Source organism: Micropterus salmoides, unplaced genomic scaffold, assembly GCF_014851395.1.
Source record: "Micropterus salmoides isolate LMB-PRFRI ecotype aquatic unplaced genomic scaffold, ASM1485139v1 Ms_hic_scaffold_22, whole genome shotgun sequence".
NCBI lineage: Eukaryota > Metazoa > Chordata > Actinopteri > Centrarchiformes > Centrarchidae > Micropterus > Micropterus salmoides.
Window position 1 is genome coordinate 19926235 of NW_024041373.1, and position 24515 is coordinate 19950749.

The window sequence follows — 24515 nt, forward strand, 5'->3', positions numbered from 1 at the left end:
TTTTAAACCAAGCCAGGCTTGAGACTCCGGATTAAAGTCTTTAGAAATTGAATGCACTGATGATTAAGAATAATATTGATATTCATCTCTCTTGGCTTGAGGTTAGTCTCCCTATTTCTGTGCAAAGACAGCAAATTAATGTAAAATTCCTAATAATTCCTGCCAATAAACAAGTGCTTCTCAAACAAGATTCTTTGAAATGCACATAATTCTACTTGGCTGGAAAATGGGTCATTTCCCACAACTGCTGGAGCTTACCTTTGAGTGAGCCAATTTGCCAGTTTCAATTATTAAAAGGCAACACCTGTCTCCTTCCAAATTTCAGTGGCTCAGATCACTGTGCGAACAGCCCTGCAGAGACAAAATCCACTGTGTCGTAAAGAAACAGCCATCGAAATAAAGTAAGATGTTGAGGTGATACAGAATTCAAAGAGGAGCGATGCAAACAGACCTCTTCTGCTGGGATATCTAGTCACTCTTCAGCCTCCCTCTATCCCTTTTCCTTACTAAACCCTTATTGAGTAATTGGCTTTCTCTTGGCATGGAGTTCAATCTAAATGGTAATCTGGAAGGCCCTCCTGTCGTCACTGGTGGTAATGCTTGTTTACTGGAAGACAGTTACTCTATACGAAAATTAGAGTTGTAATGAGAAGGCAGGGGTCTGACTGGTACATGCCAAAACGGAGAATCTGGTCTAGAGCACTTCATGTCATAAAGTACATACTGCCTGTGGATTGGATGTTGTGATCCTACAAAAAAAAGGAAATACAGTCCAAATTAAATATTTTCCGTTTATCACTGAAACCCTTTTTGAGAGTTTGTGCTCTCTCTCCTTGTTTATCTGTGTTTTCCCCAGGTGCTCTGGTTTCATCTCACATTCAAAACACATGCATAGTAGGTGTGTGTTGGAGTCTCTTAAGTGTCCACAGCTATACATTTTCATTCTCTCTGTATTAGCTCTGATGAATGTGACCTGTCCAAGTGCTTCCCTGCCTTACCCCAAATAGATACTGGGATGAGACCCAGCCACCTTAAACTTAAATAGAACTAATGGAGTGAAGAAAGACAATAAATCTATGTGTTGGGAGAACAAATAACAAGAGCAAGACGATTTCTCTGCAGATTTTGGATTCTGAATGGTACACCATCACCGAAACTGCTGGATAAACACCTTCCTTTTGTAGTTTCAATGCTGATATAACTTTCTGTTGAGAATATATATAAAATTCTAATTTATTATTATTTATTAATTCTAAATTCCATCTGTCATTTTAATATTAAAGTACTGAAGTCAAAGGTACGGGCATCTGAGAAGATAATGTTCTGTCATGTCCTCTGCTTTATTTTTTCTTGTTTTCTGACCTTGCAAGGTCTGAGCATTTCACAATATTTTTTTTTATCTTTGCTTTTGGATGGCATGACAGCACAGAAAGCACAGAAAGGGAGCAACATGATTTCAGGGTCCATTTTTGCAATGCCTTCTAAGATTGTGATTTGGTTCTCTGGTCAATTTAAGTAACTAAGTAAATGCCAGTTAAATCACACTGCAGAGCCTGAAAAGGATTAAGAGAGTTGCATGCAAGCATTAGAGGAAATTATTTTTATCACATAGAAAATGGTTGTCGCAGGTACTTAATCTGCCACAATCACAACAGGATTTCATGGCCACAAATCGGGTAAAAAAAGGCAGAAAGCTTATTGCTTTTACTTAAAGGATTAATAAGGCTGTGTTCAGTTAAAATACATGTAACAATGCCACTGCTGCCAAAACTGTTAGCGAAGTGAGTAAGATGCTAATAATGGTTGCATAAACTTGCAATCCCTCATAATAATCCAGTTTACATAGCTATGCAGATAGACTTGATTTATTTTTATTCCAAAGGCAAATGGTTTCAGACTCCCCCAATCTTAATTTAACAGAAACATCTGATGGTTTGCATGAATGGGCAGAGAAATAGCTTGTGTGATGTCAGAAATTTTGTATGGTTGTAGGTGCAGCACTTCTCAATTTAGGTGTTGTCCTCAATACTTTAATCAAGAGATTTAATCAACTATAGGGGAAGTATTTCTGACAGACTCAAGAAGCTGTGAATGCCAGATAGTAGGAACAATAATACATTAAGGGCAGTACTGCTTATTGGCCTGACGAATAAAAATGTACGGAAGAATAGGTTATTTTCTCAGCAAATTCTGCGTGTATCTAAAAGATTTATGCTTCTCTAAATATGAGCAACAAAAGCCGAGGTTAAGTAATTGTTCTTCCAGTATTTCATGTGTCCCTATATCCCATAAGCAACTTTGTGACTTTCAACTGAAAAACTTCCCTTATTATCAATGCATGACCAAGACTTAGCCTGTGTCTCACCATAAGAAGTCTTCATATGCTGCACAGCAGCAGGCTTCAAGTGATTTCCTGACAGGCCAGTGAAACTGAGATAGAAAGGGACTGAACAAAGAAAACAACTTTGGAAAGAGTGTCTGGGGATGACGGCATTGAGGAAAAATAGACCATTGTTGAAGTTTAATCTCAGAAGGTGCCCTTAAACTCACATACAGCACACATTTTGTACTAGAGAGGATGAAATCTATCATTTCTTCCATCAACAAATATTTCCTTTTATATTGAAACACTAGAAGCATGTTTGGTCCCAGCACTCTTAATTAACAAAATTAATAAATTTATGAGAACGCAAAACAGGCAAGCAAAAAAGTGTTGAAATAAAATCAATAAATGGCAATTACTGAATCTTAACACAGAATCCTTTGTGTAAAACAGTCACAGATTAAGGCAGACAAGAGCTCCCAAACTGAAACCAGAGGCAGTAACAAAAAGGAGTCATATTTAATTCAGGACACTTGGCCTCAGGTATGAGCAAATTCACAGCTGCACTCTCCCCCCATTTTTTCCCCTCTTGTCATCTTTTATTGATTCACAACTCAGATTACATTTCCATGATATATTTGTGCAGAGGCATTAACTCACAAACAACAAGTATCTGAGGCAATATTCTGAATGATCCAGCCACATGCCTCTATATCCATAATCATTTTACAATGCCCTCTGTGCATACCCAGCTGTCTGGCAACCTAAAGCCATCTGCCCATGCTTAATTCCTAGATTCCTTATTGTTGGCTACACATACCGTATATAACCAGAATGTCTTTAAATAATTCAGACCTGAATGCTATACATTAAAGACTATGACAAATATGGCTAGGTCCATAAGTCACGGCATACATTTTGCTCATGTGTCATAAGGTCAGATCAGTTCATATTATTTTTATGTCGCTGACTGGCTTTTTTTGTATTGGGTTGAATGACACCAATGAACTTGTGATCCGCAATAAGGCATGCATGATATCCTTCTTTTGCAGAAAGGCACATAGATTTACATTCACGTCTGTACAGCTCTGTGCATTTTGTATAAATAAAAGACTAAAAGTTACTGTAGAATAAAGCAGTAGCTTCGACCTCAGGAGAAATATACTTTAGGCATGTCGCCATACACTGACATCTCCTCTGCAGTACAACGTTGCTCATATTCTGTTATGGTATAAAACTTCAAAGCCAATTTTAAAACAGCACAGTCTTGTTTACTGCCGGTATGTTTATCGATTTATGACATTTATGGTTTGCACAACCTTCATCAGGTTACAAAAATTTTAACTGTAATACTACATGCCATTACTACTTGCTTAGCCAGGATTTTTATAGGTTTGCACTTTCAAGTCAGCACTTACCAGTATGGAAAGGAAATGACTTTCCCTTGTGCATGTGAAATAAATCTCAGAAAAGTATGTGTAAGTGTTTAATATCAGTATGTCTGGCTGGGAGTAGGAGTTGTGAAGGTTGTGCGGGAAGCGGCGGTTAACTTAGCCACCGTGATGAGGTAGCTGCATTGTCTTGCTCACATGGCAGCAGATGTCACATAAGAACCTGATTGCCCAAGCTGCAATGCCAGTTCAAAACATGCCAGTTTATGTGCATTATTTTCCTCTTAGACATTAGGGACCTGATCTGTGTCACGTAGTGCTACTGTTTTGTTACTACTGTTCATAGTTTGAGCACACAGTTTGAATTCCGCCACTGAGTTATGCTCCACAACCTAAACTACATCCAGACCTTCTGGCATCAGCATTACTCAACCACATGATGGAAAGATCTTGCAAGCAAGAGCAAGAAACTTGGCAGCTACAAACGAACATCCATCTTATCTAGAACATCTTTCGATCAAGCGGATGCGGTAATTATCCACAAGATAGTCAGTATATTTAATTTGGGTTTTTTGGGAGAGCTGGATCCCCTGCTACAAGTACATGGTGTTCTAGTAAATTAACTGGTGGAAGGCTACTTTTGAAATCTCCTGCAGATCTGTGGTGTGAGAGAACTGCAAAGAGGGGTTGGATGTCTGTGGGTTTGATGTTATGACAGTATGATTGATTTTCATACACACTAGAATGGTATAACATTCCAAATGAAATAGGCTTTTGATGAGAGGTTTTCCCTCATTCCCTTGACCTCTGGACAAAAGCTGATATGGCAACTGGTCAACTAGTTTCTAGTCTCTAGTAGCTCCGGAGCTGACAGCTACGATCGTGGAACGTGGTCTTTTAGGTGCTCTCATTTATAGATAATAGCAGTATTAAGAAAAATACTTTTTGGTGCTATATACAACCGTCCTTATATGTGTTTGTATTTGTGATATCTTGTTTCCCTACCCTGTTATACACACAATACTCAACCAGGAAACATTAGACGAGTCCAAATAATATGAAAGGTAATTGGGATTTAAACCTCAGATATTAGTAACCTAATTCATTCTGCATAGTTGTTCCAATAGCTTGGGAACCACAGAAACACAAATATACAGTACATCTACAAGGCTATATGAAATAATTTTGAACTACAGTGTGTGGCTTCATTAACATTGCAACTGATGAAAGTGACGAGTGTGATCATTTCTGTGACTGAGACTTCACAAAAAATAGCAATATATGATGTTGTTGCTAATCGAGTGAAAGAAAATATTAAATAGTTACGTCTCATAAGAATATTAGTGTAATTAAATTGTGATGCGTCAAACTACGTCGAGCAAACACACAATCCAGTCACACTCCAGTCAAATAAAGGACAGTGAAAAGAAGCCAGGATTGTCAGAATTTCTGTTGAACAAATAATTTTGAAATGGTATTCAAAATGACAGGTCACGTAAGATGACTCCTCCCGAGGCTTGGTTTTCTAATTCAGTACAGAACCTGATGAAATGTATTTTCTAAATCACCTACCATCCCACAGGAAAGGGGGGAGCACTTTCCAGCCCTAAAAAGTAACCTGAATGTTGTTCTGTGTGGAGTGACAACATCATTGGGATCAACACTAAACAATAACAATCACTGTGCAAATGTTTTTTTAGCCCCTGAACTAATCAACAGTCTAACTTCCCTAGTTATTATTTATTAAGATCCCAAACTCAAATATTCTGCTTCATGAGTACTGTGTGGTTATGTTTTGATCATAAGAGATTGACACTGGTCTAGCAACATAAGCCAACGTCACACAAACTGTAATTGGATTCTGTCTCAAATGAGACTAAACACTGATTGGTGCATGGACATGTGACATCATTGTTACCTAATTTAGTCCTGCCCACTTTAAAACAGTAAGAAAAGTACAGACATGGAAATCTCTAATGGGGAATAACAAAAGCTGTTTAAACTGGCAGAAAAGTGTTCATTTATACAGGACCCCATCAGCCATAACACAAAGCTAATTGAGATGGGGCCTTTAAATCATCTCTCATCAGTGATGTCTGTCACAGATTTTAGATTAACGATTTAATCAAACATTGCTCAGCCCTAATGGTGACAATTTAAACATCCATAGCTCTTTCAGTGATTAAAGCACAGTAAATGAGTGCCCTAATTTTAACTAATTCACACAAAGGCAATTTTACATCCTATAAAACCGGATTATAGCCTGACCAAATTACTGCATTAGCCACTCAACATACAATATGAACTACATCTTGGGAGTTCTGTATCTTTGACTTGAAAACATTTGTATCCTGTCCTTCAATGAGTTATAAGCACATGATTCCAAGTCATAACTCCAAAGCAATGCATATTATCAGCAGACTTGTGTAAGCCCGATTTTCGACCTTTGTATAATGAGGACAATATCGGTAGGTGGCCCTCCCACGCTTGTCATCCTACTGTTAAGCTCTGTGCACACCTGCACCTGAGTTTTTTTTTTACAGTTTAACAACACTCGCCATGCTCTTCAGCCAATGTTATACCGTTATACCCGGGGATTCCCCAAAGACTTTCTTGTCCATCTGGGACAACGGTCAATCATGCAATTCAGCTCAATGATCCACATAGATGGCACTGAGAGACCTGCTGGCATGCTACATAGTGGCTGATAATGAGAAGGGATACTAGCTAAAGATGAGGGATGAGAGGAGAGCAGAAGGGGAGGGGGGATAAGAATCCAGAAGCCAGGACAGGAGGACGGGAAGTATCCTGGAGAGATGAGCACAACAGACAAGAAACGGGGAAGAGAGCAAAAAGAACAAATGCCAGAGGGAGAGTGTTTATCTGGGTGTCACACAGGGGAAAGGGAAGGGAGGCTGTGATTAGAAAGACAAATAACTTCATTCACAAAACATGAGCTTTACAGAGACACATCCAGCCAGAAAGGTGTAGTGGAATTGAATTTGTATTGCCAGCTTTGACTACTTGACATAATAATGTATAAAACAGTGAACTGTCACATTACTCAGAATACATTTGTTGTACATTCAAGCAACCACTTAAATGAGAAACGTTGTGCCCACAGATTCTCTGTTTCTGAACATGAATCTCTGGTCCTCATTCATTAGTTAGTTAATTTAGTCTAATTAGTCTAATATAATTTAGAAATACTTGTGCATAAATAAAGTACACTTCAAGAGAAAATCACTCAAAATTCACTTCAAATATAGTACAAAGACAAAAAAATCCACGGGCGTCAATCAACACGGCATCTGTGTGATGGCATTATCTAAGGAGGTTTTAGATCTCTCAGATGTCTTTTCATCCCAGTTGATCCTCATATTGCTTACGGAAACAGTCTCCCACAGGAAAGAATTCCCAGGAACGCTCCTGGTACATTTTCCACACATAGGATTCCTGGCAAAGACAACACAGTGTGGTAATACATCCTGAAGTCATAAACTATGCCAACTGCCAGACTTATCCATTCTTTAAATGTGAGCTCATTAGATCAGTAAAATAACAATCTAAGCAGTTTCCTAAAACTGTACATTTTAAGTTATTCTAACATTTGTCTGGCTTGATGGGAGAAACATTTTCCACAATCTACATAGTAGCTCTTTAATCTACACCTGAGTAAAATACCACATTGGAAGAATATACCTAGTATATCTAGAGATGAGTCCCAGGACAAAACTCAATTTGAAAAGAGCACCCAATTGTCCAAAACTGATTTAAATGATTTTTTTATATTTCCTTCCTTTTATCAGTTCTGCAGCGTTCCATTTAAAATGCATTCTGTGCCACAAAGACTTAACATATATTGTGTGAGACATAAGAGAGAAAGAGGAAATATACTCTATAAATACAGTGAAACTGAAAATGTTTTCGCTGATTAAAAGCACTCCTCTTTGCTCCTCAATTAAAATATGTTATAGAGAAAAGATATGAAGACAAGTGAATTAAAATACTTGCCAACCTTCAATTTGAAAGCCCCCACTTTTACTCATTTTTCTGAGTAAAAAGAGAAATTTTAATCAAGGGGTTTGCCTGGCATGTACGTATATTATATTATCATAAAATGTGTGTGTCGGGACTGATAGGACTTTTGAGAGACGGTGTGAAAACATATTCTGTCTTACTTGAAAAGGTTACACTACAGCTTTGTCAACGCCATGGAATTAAAAGGTCACTGAGACATGGAGGAATTGTTGTGGAAGGATATATTAAGGAATATGAAATTTGGCAGAGCGTAATATTGTTTAAGAGCTTTTAAAGTCCACATCTTGTGCTTCCTTTGATTGGATCATGCAATAAAATAGAAGGGGGAGATATCATACCTGCCCCGTGTGTTCAGTTTCATCCTTGTTAATAAGGTACATGAGAAAAAATCTGTAAGGACAAAGAAGAGGGATTCACATCACATGCCTCCCACACACGGATTCGATATAGAGGGATAAATATTCGGGTAGAAAGTTAAAACATTAAAGTAAGAGCCTGTGCACAAGTCCTAGGAGTGTGGTGATAATGGGAACGGTTGTTAGGTATTTCAGGTGGAGCTACAAATACTGAAAGCTACTGATCATTTATCCAAGATGGGTTACAATCACAACAGCCAGGAGTACTAACGAATCAAGTGGTATCGATCACCCTGATAAACCCACAGGGGTTAAATAACGGCGATTCCCTGCCATTTGCCCATGACTTTAACTCACTTTGGATAACTATGACCTTAATGACTGTGAAGATTCTCACTACTATCATTCACTTTATTGAATGGTGATGTTCTAGTCTGTAGAGCTTTATCATGTAAGCTTAAATTGTTGCATGAATGACATGAACATTACATAAACATGAGCAGTGTCCAATGCAGTTTTACTAGCCTCGTATAGTTTCACTGGCGTGGTGTTCTGTATTTTTCCTGTTTCAGTCTTACTTTGGCTTGTTATGTTGTTGTGTTTGTTAGTTGTTGATTCACTCCTTGCGCCTGTGTTTTATTTCTGTGTTCTCGTTTAGGGTTTGTATGTTAGTTATGCATGCGTTCCGTTATATTCTGTTACTTTAGTCCTGGTCTGTTGTCGCAAGATTTACATCCAGTTTAATAGTGAAATCGTCTGTGTCTAGTGTCTATGTCCAGCTAGGTTTCCTGTTTGGTCTGATTAGTCCTATGTGTCTCATCTGTGTTCAATAAACCTGCCCTCTCTGTTGCTCTATATATGTTTGCTCGTTCCCTTTGTTCTTGTTGGATCATTGTAGCTTGTTGTGCTTTGTCTTCTATGTCAAGTGTATTCCTGCTTGTAACCTTGTGTGTTTTTTGGATTTTTATTGCACTCTGCCATCTATGGATATATTTGTACTTAGCCAACCACTGCAAGTGTGCTCACAATAAGTTAAATAAATCTAAGAACTGAACCTGCTCTGCTCCAGTGTCCTGCGTTTGGGCCCTCAAACTATCTATACACAAGATTAACCCTGACTCTTGGCAGGAATTTTGGCCCACACACCTTGGAGAACTACCCACAGTTCTTCTTTGGATTTAGTATGTATTATGTTTGGGGTCGTTAACATGTTACAGAATAAATTTGAATGAGATGCCTCCCTGATGGTATTGCATAATGAATAAGTATATGCCTGTACTTCTCAGCAATGAAGAGATCATTAATTCTGACCAAATCCCCAACTCTGTTAGTAGGAATGCAGCCCCAAACTTGCAAGGAACCACCACCATGCTTCACTGTTGCCTGCAGACACACGTTCTTGTACTGCTCTCCAGTCTTCTGGTAAAAGGTTTCTTTGGCCGAACAATGCGTCTACGGTCCTCAGTGCTGCCAGTTTCTTTGTGCTTCTTCAAAAGGGCTTGGACAGCACATCTGGGAACCCCTGTCTGTCTTGAAAGTTGTGCTGTGCTCAATCTTGCCATGGTGTATGACTTTTGACAGCTGTTCCTCACCTAGTTGTGTTCCTCCTACACAGCTGTTTCTGTTTCAGTTGATGATAATGTTTGAACCTAAATATTGGATTTATGCTCACTAGCACCTGTTTGGTGTAACTGTTTAATCATACACCTGACGATATGCCTACAAAATCCATGTCAATTTGTGCAATTATATCTAGAAGAATTGATGCTGTTTTGAAGGCCAACTGGTCACACCATATTTTCAGTCTTTGTATTATATAAATTGATATAATCTAATCAAAATTAAAAGCATTTTTCCCACACCTGTCTAAAAACTTTGTACAATAATGTAAGTTTCTCCATAATTGAATAGCTTATGATAACATTTCATCAACATTAAACGGGCTTGATGATGGGATGTCTTTTTGTTGTGCGTATCAAGAGCATGTTTTTGATAATTGTCAGTTCCTCTAAAAAACAACTCTCCTCGATTGGCCTTTGCAGGGAATTGCCAGCAAACTGTAATAAACTTACCAGAGAGGCTGTTTTTCACCCAGGAGTATTGTTGCTTTCAAGAAAAAAGCCCTTGTTTCTTTTCGTTGTCATGTTTCTTTTTTTCACTTTACAATGAGACTTTACACTGAACCTAATGTAACCAGAGGGGAGTGTAATATGTTCTGTGGAGTATGTTGAATTGAATTTGCCAATGTTTTGTGGACACTAATACAGTCTGTGCCCGATCCAGCAGATGATTGCAGTCCTCCTTGACATTTTTCTTTCAAGTTTCAAGGACGTTTTTTTATAGACAGGTAATTTGCCATTAATGATACCATATATAGAGAATGTTAATCCTCTAGTTGTTGTAAATAACCTATAACCTATAGTTTCAAAAGGCATTTCTTTTGGAATATCTGGGAAAACATCTTAGGAGTTTTCATTGTCAAATTTGAAAAAAAATTGTGTGTAGGAAGATTGAATTTTTCAGATAATTGGAAGTTGGCAAATGTATCATCAATGTATAAGTCCTCAACAGTGTGAATTTGCTTGCCCTTCCATCTTTGTAATATTGTGTCAGCAATGTGGTTTGAAAGATTAGGGTTCTTTTGTTTTGTATAAAGGTTTAGTGATGTAGAGCATGCAGAATATTTATGCTTTACTACATCTATGAAAGGTAACATAACATCATGACATGCCTTTTTAGTGAAAACATACCAAGTTGTTAGTATTTGTACAATTATCAGGATGAGACACAGGTAACCTGAGGCATGAAGGTAGTGAGGGTAAATCAACTCACAGATAGTTGGCCAAGTTGTGCTCCTGTAGAGTGTGCATCTCAAAGCCATGAGGGACTGTATCAAAGTATTCACTTCCTATTCCACATATAAAACATTTGGTCTGCAGGAGGAAAGATTTAGGACATGTTATGATTCATAAATATATAAGAAAATAATAAAATAAGATCAAACTGTCTTTTGTTTTACTGCTCTGACTCAAATATGGTATTTAGTCTGCTAGCACAACAATATGGCACCTTTTTAAGACACTCAAAGGCTAAAGACTGTAAATAACAGCAAATTAATACTCCCAGGATTACTCACCGCCAGGTTTTCATAAGACACAGAGGGACATATGTGCTGAGGATTTGCATCATTCGGGGGGTATTAAACAGTCAAATCACCTTTGCCCATATTTAATATGTAGCCATGCAAAGGTTTTGTGCTGGTAAAATGAAAATTTAATCAGGGTTTTTTGGTACAAATTATGGGAGGATGGAAGTAGCAGCTACAACTGATTTATCATTGCTGACTGCTGCAGAACAAATTGCGACTGAAATTTAATGTCTGGTAAAAGCAGCTGTAAAATTGGTGGCACGGATTTATCTTTTTAAGACACACAATGGGGAAAGATACTATGTAGAAACTAAATGAAAACACGCAAAAAATAACAGATGTCAGAAGAAAATAACAATACTATACTATATACTAATTTATTACTAATCATAAAAGTTTCATAGCACCTACTTGCTTCTGTTCTCTTTAGCCTTTGGCAATCTGTAAAACATTTTTTTTTATTCTTTCTGAATCTGTTCTGTAGTCGACTGCACAACAGCTCTGTTATTTTTCATGGGAGGTGTTTTTTTCATGTGAATGTACAGTGGCAGATACTGTCTACTGTGTGTTTGACACTCAAGTGGGTGTGACTGTAACAACTATCCATTCACTGACATCACATGTGTTATATTTAGAGGGTAGCTCACTGTGGACACCTCTTTGCTGCCTTGTTGCCTCAGCAGTCCAGCCTTTATTACCTGCCGGTCTCTCCTACACCTTTGGACATGTTTGCCTGTCAGGATTACATAACCTGGTGCTGATTGTCAGCCTGCCTGACCACATTTTTTACCTTATTTGTCCTACCTGCAGAGTCTGCTTTGTTAGGTTTCTGTTCACACCTGTTGCAGTCTTTAGACGCACACCATTGATGATGAGATGTTGAGATGTGTGCACTGTGGTTATCTGGTCAATTGAGCTCCTCCACAGGCTCCAACAAAACAAGCGTCACATGTAACTATGCTTTAGCAACTCTGAGCAATGTGTTGTGCAATGGTATTATGAAATATTCTACTGCGTCTTATTAAAAAAGTGAAAGTAAAATAACTCCTGAAACAGTTGACGAAAAGACAACAAGGGATACATGTAATATACTCAAAAATATATATTCCATGTAGACTTCAAAATTATTTTAAATAATATTATTTTATCAGAATGAGCTTTCTGTAATTTTTACACACTACTTTTTCAAGAGATAGAGATAATGGAATCCTCTCATTAAGGCCAATGGTACAATTGTTTCCGGTGACACAAGCTCCCACAACAACTGAATCTACTTAGCCTACTTAGTCATCTTTTCACACTTAAATTACAACTGACTTCAAGTATTGTTCAATAGTCTTTGTATCTAAATCTGACACAGTATTGTATACTTTACAATACCACACAAAATTTACTCTAATTGTCTGGATGGACAAATCAGTAGTGCGCTTGTGTGTGTTCAAACGTGTGTGCATAGAAGAGAGTGAGTGTCAAATCTCACCTCCATATCCTCTTTCACCTGCTCCTGCTGGTCACGCAGCTCCCCAAAGGCATCAATTATCAAACCTGAAAAAATTATCATGACTGTGTGCGTCTGTTTTTTTGTGCAAAAGGTATGCATGTGCATGGCAGTGCTTGTCTGTGAATGAGAGGTGTCAGTCAAACTTAAGGTGGAATGAACAGATACTTTGTTCTTTTTCCAATTCCACATGAAAAATTCATCAAATGTATACTAGTCAAATAACATGAATAAAATGGATTAGTCTGCGTCTTGGAAAACACATGTGGTGCACATGTTAATGCATGTATGCATTTCCAGCAGCTCAGCTTGAGGAAGGGTGTGACTCACCTTGGATGATGGCCAGGAGGATGACGATGACGAAGAAGAAAAACGTGATGTCGAAGACCATGCGTTCCACCTCAAACTCATCTCCAGCAGGGTCCTCGATCTCGTCACCAATGCCCCCGCCTGCACGCACTCCCACATACATGTGGAACATGTAGCACTGAAAGAAAATACATTCTCATTAACACTTTTTCCTCAAACTATTCATTTCAGACAGGCATTTTCTCCTGCTGTCTTTCACAAGGGTATGTGGTAAGGGGATAAAAATGTAAAAAGTATCTAAGAAGGACTTGTTGTATTGTTTCACCCAAAACATCAAAGGATAACACAGTGTATGTTGAACTGCAAAACAAAAAGAGAATTTATTTCATGCATGTTCATGCCTGCCTTCATCTTCTGCTGGTTGCTTTTGAGGCGGCATTAACAAGTTTCAAACCTGCAGCATTTTTCTACAATTTCACAGAATAGTAGAAGGTTTCTTAATCAATATTGTTTGCCTCAGACAGTATTTCCCCACAAGCAGTTCATGTAAGAGTATGAGGCAAAAAGAATTAACATTAAAGTGTCTAGCGAGGACTGTGCTTTTTTTAGTGCCAAGGATGATATTTTCCACAAGGAACTAAAACAACATAAAAATAGGAAGCTAAATTTTTAAGGAACACTGTATATTTGAAACTTGAGATTTTTTTCGTATACTGGATACAGTATATAGGTAATTACTGTTGCTAAAGCGCTGGTAGCATAAACAATAACAGTGACTGACGATTTAATGTAATATCCCCTGCCTCCTATAATGGTAGGGTATTATTCAAATACTATCGCTGCCCATCCACCTGCTTGTGTGAGTGACAGTGAAGTCCACATTAGAATAAAGCAGGCGGCAGGGTGTTAATATTGTGAATGGCCAAACAAAGAGCTGTGCTGAGGCTTGAGAAGCGGTTTTGTATCCATGTGTTCATCATTATATGGAAAAGTAATGAAAGGACTAAAACAAGAGGCTGTTTTCACTTCAGCAATGGGGATCACTGTCAGAATCCTCTAAATCTCAGGAGGTAGAATATAAAGGTGTGCGGCTCCATTTGTACTAGAAAGATCAACATAGAGAGATACGGAGGATAGATAGAGGTACAGTAGATAGATATATGTGCAGAGAGACTACTGTGTATGTGTGTGCGTGTCAATATGGACATTTAACTCACAGTAAGCATGTCATTGCACTTCATGTCTTGGGTGTCCTTGTGGTCACTCTTGTTGTAAAACTTCCTGAAGAAGTTGAAAGCCACGACAGTGTAGAGATACACAACGACCGCCAACAGGCCCACAGTCAGGACCAACTGACAGACACACACATAATTATAAAGGGACAGACAGAGGCAGATGGGCTTTAATACGCTTTTTCATCTTAGAAAAGCCCCAATATAACCCTACAGCGTGAAAACAAATATCACATGTATGTAAACTGCACCTTTAAACACACAGAGATGAATGGAAGGAAAATGAAAGACAGAGCGACACACACACACACACACACACACACCTGTTTGCCATTGTGTGTGACAGAGGAAAGGATGGTACGAAGTGTCTTAAAGCCCATGGCAATGTCCAAAAGATGGGCAGCAAAGAAGAAGTTGTTATAATGACCCAGGACCGACATGGACATGTACCAGGCCAAGTACAAGAAGGACTGCTAGCACACACATAAGGACATACACACATAAAAATAGACAATATAGATTACCAGACAGATAGAGAGAGTTTGTGTGTTTTAGATAAGGCAGAATCACAGGATATTACCCTGTCAAAATCTTACAGAACAGGACATTAAACAAATTAGGCATAAGTCATAAAATATCAGATTTGTTTCATCTACACTGCTTGGTCATATTACATTATCTGTTAGCATAAATTGCAGGAAGTGACACCTCTATCTTGTATTTGAAGGAACAGGAGGGCATACAGAAACAACTCAAGCAAACGCTATTAAATATAAGACACAACTAAACTTACATTATCAGTGAACACAACTCCTAGTTTCCAGACCTGGTACTTCATATCAATGGAGTTTAATCTGAAATAAATAGCATAATCACAGATAGAAAATAAGGTCAAACTGTCCATGGCTAAAATCAGACTCTTGTGTTGTGTTCCTACAGTGTCTTTTCTAGAAAATAGCCTGTTTTCATCTCTGAATGCCCCGTACCTCTTCAAGTGCAACATAATGTTCTAGGACCTTCTTTTGTTTGGCCGCCACTGTTAGGTCACATGATAACATGTTATCCATTACTAACCAGGCAAAAATTACACGGATAACCAACCTTGGCCCCAGGATAGTTGATCTCCCTACACCCAACCCAGGCAAGCAAGAACTTCAAGGCCATTGCATGTACTGCAACCTCAATAGCACAGGACATCACACACCCACTCAATTAGTCTTACTACTGGCCTCTGGGCTCAGGTACAGAGCACTGAGATGCAGGAGGATTCACTTTAGGAAAATCCTAATCCCCTCAGCCATAGCTGCCTTAAATAATAGGCCTCGCTGAACTGGCATGCAAGTGAACGGTTGTCTGTCATTGTATGTCGTTACTGTGTGCTGTTGTTGTTTGATGTGTACAGTGCTGTTAAAAAACAAATTTCCCCATGGGGACAATAAAGTCTAAAGGTCACACACACAAATGGGATCACAAACACATACACAACATTAGTGAAATGCTATTAATGATCAACCGTCTGAAATGTTATTACAGTAATGTGTTACTAACATGGAACAGAAACGAGCTGAACAGAACAGTAAATAAGCCCATGGTGTTAAGTGTTTATGTGAGTGGGGCACATCTGGAATTCAAAGCACCAGCTCAATTGCATACGATATAATCAAAGGCCAGAATTATGCATAATTTATAATAATGATGTCTATACTATTTTTTTTTTAAATGTAATTGGTGATTTAATGATCTTGTCCTTTGATGCATTACGCTCCAGCATATGTCAAGCATAAAAAAAGATTAGAAATGCTATCCTATTTAATAATCCACCATATTTGTGTCTGACACTGCATACTAGCCAAAAGTAATAACAGACTAGATAGCTGCAGTTTCCTATGCATCCCTTGAAGAATGAGGAATGGCAAGGACTAAAGCTTTTCTACTCACAAAGCGCTCCAGACAGTGTCTCTCTTAAGCCTCTTCCTCTCTTTTCTCTCAGAGCTGAAGTCTAAAGCAGCTTGGTCAAGGCCAAGGAGTTCACTGATCTTCTCACAGCCATAAAAGTCACCATACTTATCCATCACCTGACAGGGCAAGAAGACAGGTTTACATGGTGACTAAAACAATAGTCTCTTCTTGTCTTTTCATCTGGAAAAAAAAAAGAAAAAAAGAATGACAAGACATAGGTGGGAAGAGAGGCAAACCCCACCCCCATAGTGGCATAGTGGTTGTGTAAATCACTGAGGTTAACTCCATGTTATTTTTACAGACTACAAGCTTACAGTATATAAATCATTTGTATTGATCTAGGCTGATATTTCACTTGATTTGTTTTTACCTTCCTACTAAATTGTGTACTTAAGTGAACCTTACGTAATTGAATCACATGACAGATGCAGAGTTTCTCCGTATTGTGATGCAGTGTCTCTGAAAAAATGTATGGCAATTGATTTATTAACTTAAAACCAAAGTCTAGTTTTATCACAGAGACATTTTAATCATACATAAGCACTTTAATGTGAGGTAAGCAATATCTACAACCTCCAAACTCAAAAGAGGATTACAGTACCAGAAGCACTTGAAGGCATGATACATTCTATTTTACTACAGGTTCTTAAAATGATGCAATACAGAGTATAAAATGCAATGTGGCAGTGCGACACATACTTTATACAGACTGAGTGGCCACCCCAGCGACAAATGCATAAGTGCCTTAAGAATCAGTGCCACTAATGGTTGCTTTATGCTGGCTCCACCTCCAGCTCTATGGATCCATTCAAAAAGTGCCAACTCCCAATTTCAATGAAATTCAACATTTCTTTCATAAGACATTATAGGCTAAATTGCTACTTTCATATCTTCTAATATGGGTGTTGTGGCAATGAAAAAACATTTTACTTAAACCTACAGTGCATCTCCCTTCTGACAGTGAGAGTAATTACACAACACTGTCAACACGTGTTTATGACATATAGGATCTGCCATACTGAGCTGTTGCTGTCGCTACTGTTGCTCCCCCCTTCTGCTCTGGCAAACTAATCATTGCTGGTTGGCAGAAAAACACATCACTTCCGGTTCACTAGTGCAGGAAAGACGCCACAGACACCAGATTTAAAAACTAAGGTATACTGTGAGACCTCTCTGGGAACCATCACCTTACCGTGGTGGAGAGGTTTGTGTGCCCTGTGAGCCTGGAGGCTGTGTTGTCAGGAGCCTAGTGCTCCTGGTAGGGTCTCCCAAGGCAAAGTGGTTCCAGGTGAGGGGCCAGACTGAGAATGGTTCATAAAGACCCCTATGACCAATCGAGGAAGAGGAACAGAGACCCTGCCCGGAGGAAGCCCGGGGCCCCCGTCTGGACCTGGTGGCCGGGTTTGCCACAGAGCCCGGTCGGGCACAGCCCGAAACAGCAATGTGGCCCCCTCCTCTCCATCCTTTGGACCCACCATCCATAGGAAGATCCACAGGGGTCGGGTGCACTGCCACATGGGTGCCGGTGAAGGTCAGGGGCCTCGACGGACCAGACCAGGGCAGCAGAGGCTGGCTCATCACCTCTCTGTGGGGGAAGGAGCTGGAACTTGTTCGGGGATGGAGCGCTACCAGATGGATCTGGTGGGGCTGACTTGGTTCTGGAACCGCACTCCTTGATAGAGGATGGACCCTATTCTTCTCTGGAGTTGCCCAGGGTGTGGCGCCAGGCGGGGGTGGGGATACTCACAAGCCCCCGGCTGAGCGCCGCTACGTTGGAGTTCACTCCGGTGAACGAGAGATTGTCTATAACGAACACCATGTTCAAACATAAGGATGCTCATAAGTGTACGTGGTACCAGAGCACCCTAGGCCGAAGATCGATGATCGATTTGTAATCGTTTCATCGGATTTGAGGCCGCATGTTTCGGACACTCGGGTGAAGAGATCAACTGATCACCATCTGGTGGTGAGTTGGGTCAGGTGGTGGGGGAAGACTCTTGACAGACCCAGGCCCCTGTCCGTGAGATCTTCAACTCACACCTCTGGTGGAGCTTTTCTGGCATCCCTGTGGAGGTTGGGGACATTGAACCTGAGTGGTCAATGTTCAAAGCTTCTATTGCTGAAGCCGCAGCGGGAGGCTGTGGTATCAAGGTCTTAGGTGCCTCAAGGGGCGGTAATCCTCAAACACCGTGGTGGACACCGGTGGTCAGAGAAGCCGTCCAACTGAAGAAGGAGGCCTTCCGGGATTTGATCTCTCGGAGGCGGGTTGCAAGGTACCGACAGGCCCGAAGGGCTGCAGCCTCTGCTGTGGCAGATGCAAAGCAGCGGGTGTGGGAGAAGTTCGGAGAAGACAGAAGAAGGAAGAAGGATTTTCGGTCTGCACCAAAGTGCTTTTGGAGAACTGTCCGCCACCTCAGGAGGGGGAAGCGGGGAACCATCCAAACTGTGTACAGTAAGGATAGGACTCTGTTGACTTCTGGTGGAGGTAACTGGGTGGTGGAAGGAACACTTTGAGGAACTCCTAAATCCGACTGACACGCCCTCTCTAGTAGAGGCAGAGCTGGAGGCTGAGGGGGATTCTCGTCAATTTCCCTGGTGGAAGTCACTGAGGTGGTCAAACAACTCCAAAGTGGCAAAGCCCCAGGGGTTGATGAGATCCACACAGAAATGTTAAAAGCTTTGGGTGTGGAGGGGCTGTCTTGGATGACACGTCTCTTTAACATTGCGTGGAAGTCGGGTACAGTGCCCAAGGAGTGGCAGACTGGGGTGGTGGTTTCCCGGTTCAAAAATGGGGACCAGAGAGCGTGTGCCAATTACAGGGGCATCACACTTCTCAGCCTGCCTGGTAAAGTCTACTCCAAGGTGCTGGAAAGGAGGGTTCGGCTGATAGTCGAACCTCAGATTGAAGAGGAACAATGCGGTTTTTGTCCTGGTCGTGGAACAACGGACCAGCTCTTTACTCTCACAAGGATCCTGGAGTGGGCTTGGGAGTATGCCCATCCAGACTACATGTGCTTTGTAGATCTGGAGAAGGCGTATGACTGGGTTCCCCGGGAGAAACTGTGGGAGGTGTTGCGGGAATATGGGGTGAGGGGGTCCCTTCTCAGGGCTATCCAATCCCTGTACATCCAAAGCGAGAGCTGTGTCCGAGTACTCAGCAGTAAGTCGGATTCTTTCCAGGTGAGGGTTGTCCTTCACCAGGGCTGCGCTTTGTCACCAATCCTGTTTGTGATATTCATGGACAGGATATCGAGGCGTAGTCGTGGTGGGGAGGGGTTGCGGTTCCGTGGGCTTGGGATCTCGTCACTGCTTTTTGTGGATGATGTGGTCCTGATGACATCATCGGTCTGTGACCTTCAGCTCTCACTGGATCGGTTCGCAGCTGAATGTGAAGCGGTTGGGATGAGGATTAGCACCTCTAAATCTGTGGCCATGGTTCTCAGCAGGAAACCGGTGGAGTGCCAACTCCAGGTAGGGAATGAGTCCTTACCCCAAGTGAATGACTTCAAGTACCTCGGGGTCTTGTTCAGTGAGGGGAGACTGGAGCAAAAGATTGGCCGGAGAATTGGGGCGGTATTGCACTTGCTTTACCGCACTGTTGTGACGAAAAGAGAGCTGAGCCATAAGGCAAAGCTCTCAATCTACCGGTCAATTTTTGCTCCTACCCTCCTATGGTCATGAAGGCTGGGTGATGACCGAAAGAACGAGATCGCCGGTACAAGTGGCCGAAATGGGTTTCTTCAGGCGGGTGGTTGGTGTCTCCCTTAGAGAAAGGGTGAGAAACTCAGCCATCCGCGAGGAACTCAAGAGTAGAGCCGCTGCTCCTTTGCGTCGAAAGGAGCCAGTTGAGGTGGTTTGAGCATCTAGTAAGGATGCCTCCGGGACGCCTCCCTAGGGAGGTGTTTCAGGCACGTCAAACTGGGAGGAGGCCTCGGGGAAGACCCAGGACTAGGAAGACCCAGGACTAAGTGGAGAGATTATATCTCCACACTGGCCTGGGAACGCCTCGGGATCCCCCAGTCAGAGCTGGTTAATGTGGCCCGGGAAAGTAAAGTTTGGGGTCCCCTGCTGAAGATGAAGATGGATGGATGGATGGTATACTGTGAGAGATTTACCTGCAGGTAATAGGCTTAATCAGCATTGTGTGAACTTGTTTGGCAATGACAGTGAGCTATATATTTGCTTGATTGACACTAGTGTCAGCCCATCACAATCAGCTGTGCTGGTTCCAAATCCTTTTCCCCACTAAGGCCACATGCTCTTTGCCAAAAATGGTTCAGGAAAATGTCAAGACATTCCTAAGCAGTAAAATCAATATGGCGAAGAATATGGCTTATATTCTTTCCAGCCCTTGTCCTCTGATGAGAGTATCAGTGATTAGATGCTGCTCTGATGCCTTTCATTTGAGGATTGGTTTAATGCATCTGTTAACTAGTAACACCGGACAGACCGGACTCTAATTTGGTTTAGGAGACCTATAGTTTTCTTTCCCTACAGTATATTATCTAACTAAAATGTTCTTTAAAAAGACCAATTTAATACATTTTATCTCCCTTCATAAAATGAGAGGCAACTTAATGAGGAAGCTAAAAGTGTTGCACTGTCTCTTGTTAGGTGATGGGGGAATAATTAGACCTACCATTAAATGGCTCATTAACTTTCAGTTAGTTTCTTAATGCAATTTCACTGTGTGAAATATGCACACAATTGCAGACGTGGATAAACACATTTAGAATGGGGCTGTGCAAAATCGCAGACACAAGACCTTACCTTCCTCTTCACAAATTTATCCCAGTAATTACTTGGAAATGATCTGAAAAGACAAAAAAATTGCATAATTTTTTTAATTAAAATTATAAAAAAAATTTATTAACAACTGAAACATCGAAGTGACACATTTCTGTACTGTACTACTTGACTATAAACAGGTGCCAACAGCGAGCTCCTCAAACTTAAAGCATAAAACATGTAAAACATCAGCCAAGGTGAATATGTGGCTATGAACATACGGTGTGTTAATGACCAGTCGGTCCCATTGCCCTTTGATGTCCTCCTCAGGGGGCTGCTCTGTAACGTACAGACCGTCAAATTCCAACCTTCGTGCCACTTCCTTCTCACGTTTGAAGATCACCAATGGGACCTACCAATCAAATGCACTACAGCAATCACTTGACTATTTGAATAATCAATCCAGTGTTAAATTGGCTAAATTTAAAATCGAGTCAAAATCAATCTTTATTAGCAATGCACTTAATTGTCAATTCTTCTGTGGTTTAAAAATGTTCTCTAGGTCTATATTATGGGGAGAAACTAATTTGAAAAAGTTAAATCAGTTCATTATTATCTGCAAAAGTGCATGCTCGAGCCACAATACCTTGAGGCAGTAGTAACCGATAATACAACAGAAGGAGATGACTGTGTGTGCTACAGCTAGGAAACGGAGGGATGGCTCCATGTATCCACTGCTCTCCTCCAGCACAAAATAAACTCTGCTCTCATTGTCATCTTCAGCAGCAGAGTCCCGTTCCTCTTTGTAAACAGTTGTGATTACACCTTCCTCTTCTTGTGATGCAGGCAACGATGCTACCTGGGAAAACAGTAAGAGACAAATGAGCCCGTAAATAATTGAAACATTGCAAATTTGCAGTCACGGGAGATGTACTTAGATCCTTTACTTAAGTAAAAGTAGCGATACGCCATAACACTGTAAAAATACTATTACAGGTAAAAGTTCTGCATTCACATTTACTTCAGTATTAATTTACTTCCAAGTATCTGAAAACTGGTCCCTGCTCTTGCATTGTTATACATCATATAACAGGATTACTATTACTGATGCATTCTTGTGTATGTAGCATTTTACTGTTCATGTTGGTCCAGGTGTTGTTAATATTGAATACTGTTGTGTGGTTTATAGTCAGATAAATGTACTGAAGTATATTTCCATCTAAACTGTAGTGTGGTAGTAGTATAAAGTAGCATAACATGGTAACACTCAAATTACACAAAAATTACAAGTACCTCAGAATTGTACTAAATTACTTTCTAAATGCACCACACCAAATCTGATTTAATTTAGAATTTCTCACAAGCACACTCTCACCTTGTAGAAGAGGAGGATGAAGTTGATTGCAAAGGCGACAAACAGAGCCACCAAGCGCATATTATAAAAATTCCTTGCAAAGTAATTCTGGAAAGAATTGAAGTGCTTGTAAGTGACATATTTATCTTATGCAGGTATGTGCACTAAGTGCACAAGCATGTGTTCGTGTATATGAATATTACCAGCAGGCTCTTGTTATGAGTGCTTATCATCTCCCAGAGGGGAGAATGCTGGCTCTCTGGTTCCTCTGACTTAGCTCTCCATTCTGCATCTGCTTTCACATTCCCAGTTTTCTTCTTAGATTCCTTCTCTCTGCGAACAGTCCAAGTACAAACGTCAAAGAGCTTTATTTTGACATGGAAATATCTGAGATGATGAAACTTTGACTTTATGACCTCAAGTTGATTTTGGATGAAAGAGTGACATCAACCCTGTGCTTAATTTGACCATGTCATTTTTATTGGTTATAGACCCGCCAAGCACTATCACCACTAACAAATGAACTATTGTCATTGTTTTTTCTACCTTATTTACCCATACCCTACTGACTCAGCATCTAATACTAAAGGAAGAAATAATCCCTATTTGAGCAAGATACTCACTTTGCTTTCTCTAATTCAGGCATTTTCTCATCTTCTGTTTTTTCCTCTGTGGCGGTGTGGGCATTAGGTTGCTGTCAGGTTATGACATTCATGAGGAAAATCAAAAATTAATATGAATCAGTAGAGTATCAAAGCAAAATTATGCTAAACAAAAGTTTTTTTTTAATTGATGTTCATCTCATATCCATTAAGATACAAATCAATCCATACCATCCCCTGATGCTTGTCAGAAAAATCAGCAGTGGCAATTCTGGGAGTTGTGTTGAACAGGTCAGTCAGACTGGCAGTGAGGTCTTGTGTTATAAGTTTGTATTGACCTCCCTCCTTCTTCACTTTCAGGCCGAATATGTCTGAGAGTACATCCATCTCCCTGTGGGAGGTCACAGCTGTCACCTGCCCAATTTCCCTCAATTCTCTCTGGGATGACAAACTGGCAGAGTACTTCCGCAGCCGATCCATACCACTTGGCATCTCCATGACTTCATCAAGAGTTGGCTCAAGGATCCCACCGAGCAAGTCCGATATATTCATCCTCTTGGCTCCCTCTATGAGCCCACCACTAACAAAGGATATGTACAGCACAAATAAGATGCTGCGAATGACGACACAAATACATCGAACCTGAGCCATAAAAATAAATCTGAGGAAGAAAACAGCTGATATGAGGATTTCCTTCAGGGTCATCTTCATCAGTGTCTTCAGGTTTTTGACAGAAAGTAGAGATATCAGCAATAACAACCAATGATACATGAAAAACATTCCTTTGTTGTCCAGATCTCCTTCGCTCTTCCTCTTCTCTTCTACTCCTTTTTCAGCATACCTCTCTCCAGTGTCAGAGCCAGATATCTGGGCTGCAAGCTGCATCTCAAAGATGGTGTCCTCACAGAAATTGACAAACATCTCCATTTTCTCCTTCTCTCCACCCTCATTGACCACATCAAAAATGAACTGCCTCTTGGACTCTTTGACCTGAGGCTTCTCCCACTGTGTGCGGCTGGATTCACTGATCTCAAAGTAGACACGTTCAATGCGCTTCCCACTGCCAAGGATCTCAATACGTCCTAGATAGGGCTTGAAGTATGTCAAGACACAATCTGCCAGTTCCAAGAATGTCCTTAGTCTTAAATCATTCGGCATGTGTTCGGATAGATTGGTGAGGAGAACCGCAATGCTGAAGCTGATGTCTTTGGCTGGCTCATGGAAGCGATCCACAAATGCCTCATAATCCACAATTTCACTATCGTCAGTCTTCATGCAGGAGAGGAGGAAGTGAGTCTCAGATTGGGAGAAGCGTTTGCAGTTCTCCATGGCTTTCTGGAAGTCCTTCCTGGAGACGCAGCCCTCACGGTCAGGGTCGTACTCTTTGACAACATCTGAGGAGGTGAGGTCTTTAAGTTTGAGGAACATGTCAAAAAACTTGAGGATCATCTCCACATTGCCTGATGATTCCACCAACATATCCACCATCTGCTTCCCAATAGTTCCATTAATGACATTACCTACAGGGAAGAGAGACAAGCAGAGAAATAATAATAACTTGTAAACCAGTTATG

At 40.6% G+C, this 24515-nt stretch overlaps 1 protein-coding gene across 1 annotated transcript in view; it reads right to left on the bottom strand.

Moving 5' to 3' along the window:
• Window positions 1–6700: 6700 nt before the first annotated feature.
• Window positions 6701–24515, bottom strand: part of ryr2b (ryanodine receptor 2b (cardiac)) — an 88625-nt gene continuing 70810 nt past the window's right edge. The window contains 16 exon segments of the mRNA XM_038737678.1: window positions 6701–7170; window positions 8094–8145; window positions 10944–11044; window positions 12740–12804; window positions 13088–13244; window positions 14284–14418; window positions 14622–14768; window positions 15092–15152; window positions 16237–16373; window positions 21028–21070; window positions 21267–21397; window positions 21632–21844; window positions 22361–22447; window positions 22543–22672; window positions 22963–23033; window positions 23173–24461. Coding sequence (XP_038593606.1) covers window positions 7075–7170; window positions 8094–8145; window positions 10944–11044; window positions 12740–12804; window positions 13088–13244; window positions 14284–14418; window positions 14622–14768; window positions 15092–15152; window positions 16237–16373; window positions 21028–21070; window positions 21267–21397; window positions 21632–21844; window positions 22361–22447; window positions 22543–22672; window positions 22963–23033; window positions 23173–24461 — 2915 coding nt within the window. The 3' untranslated portion in view covers window positions 6701–7074.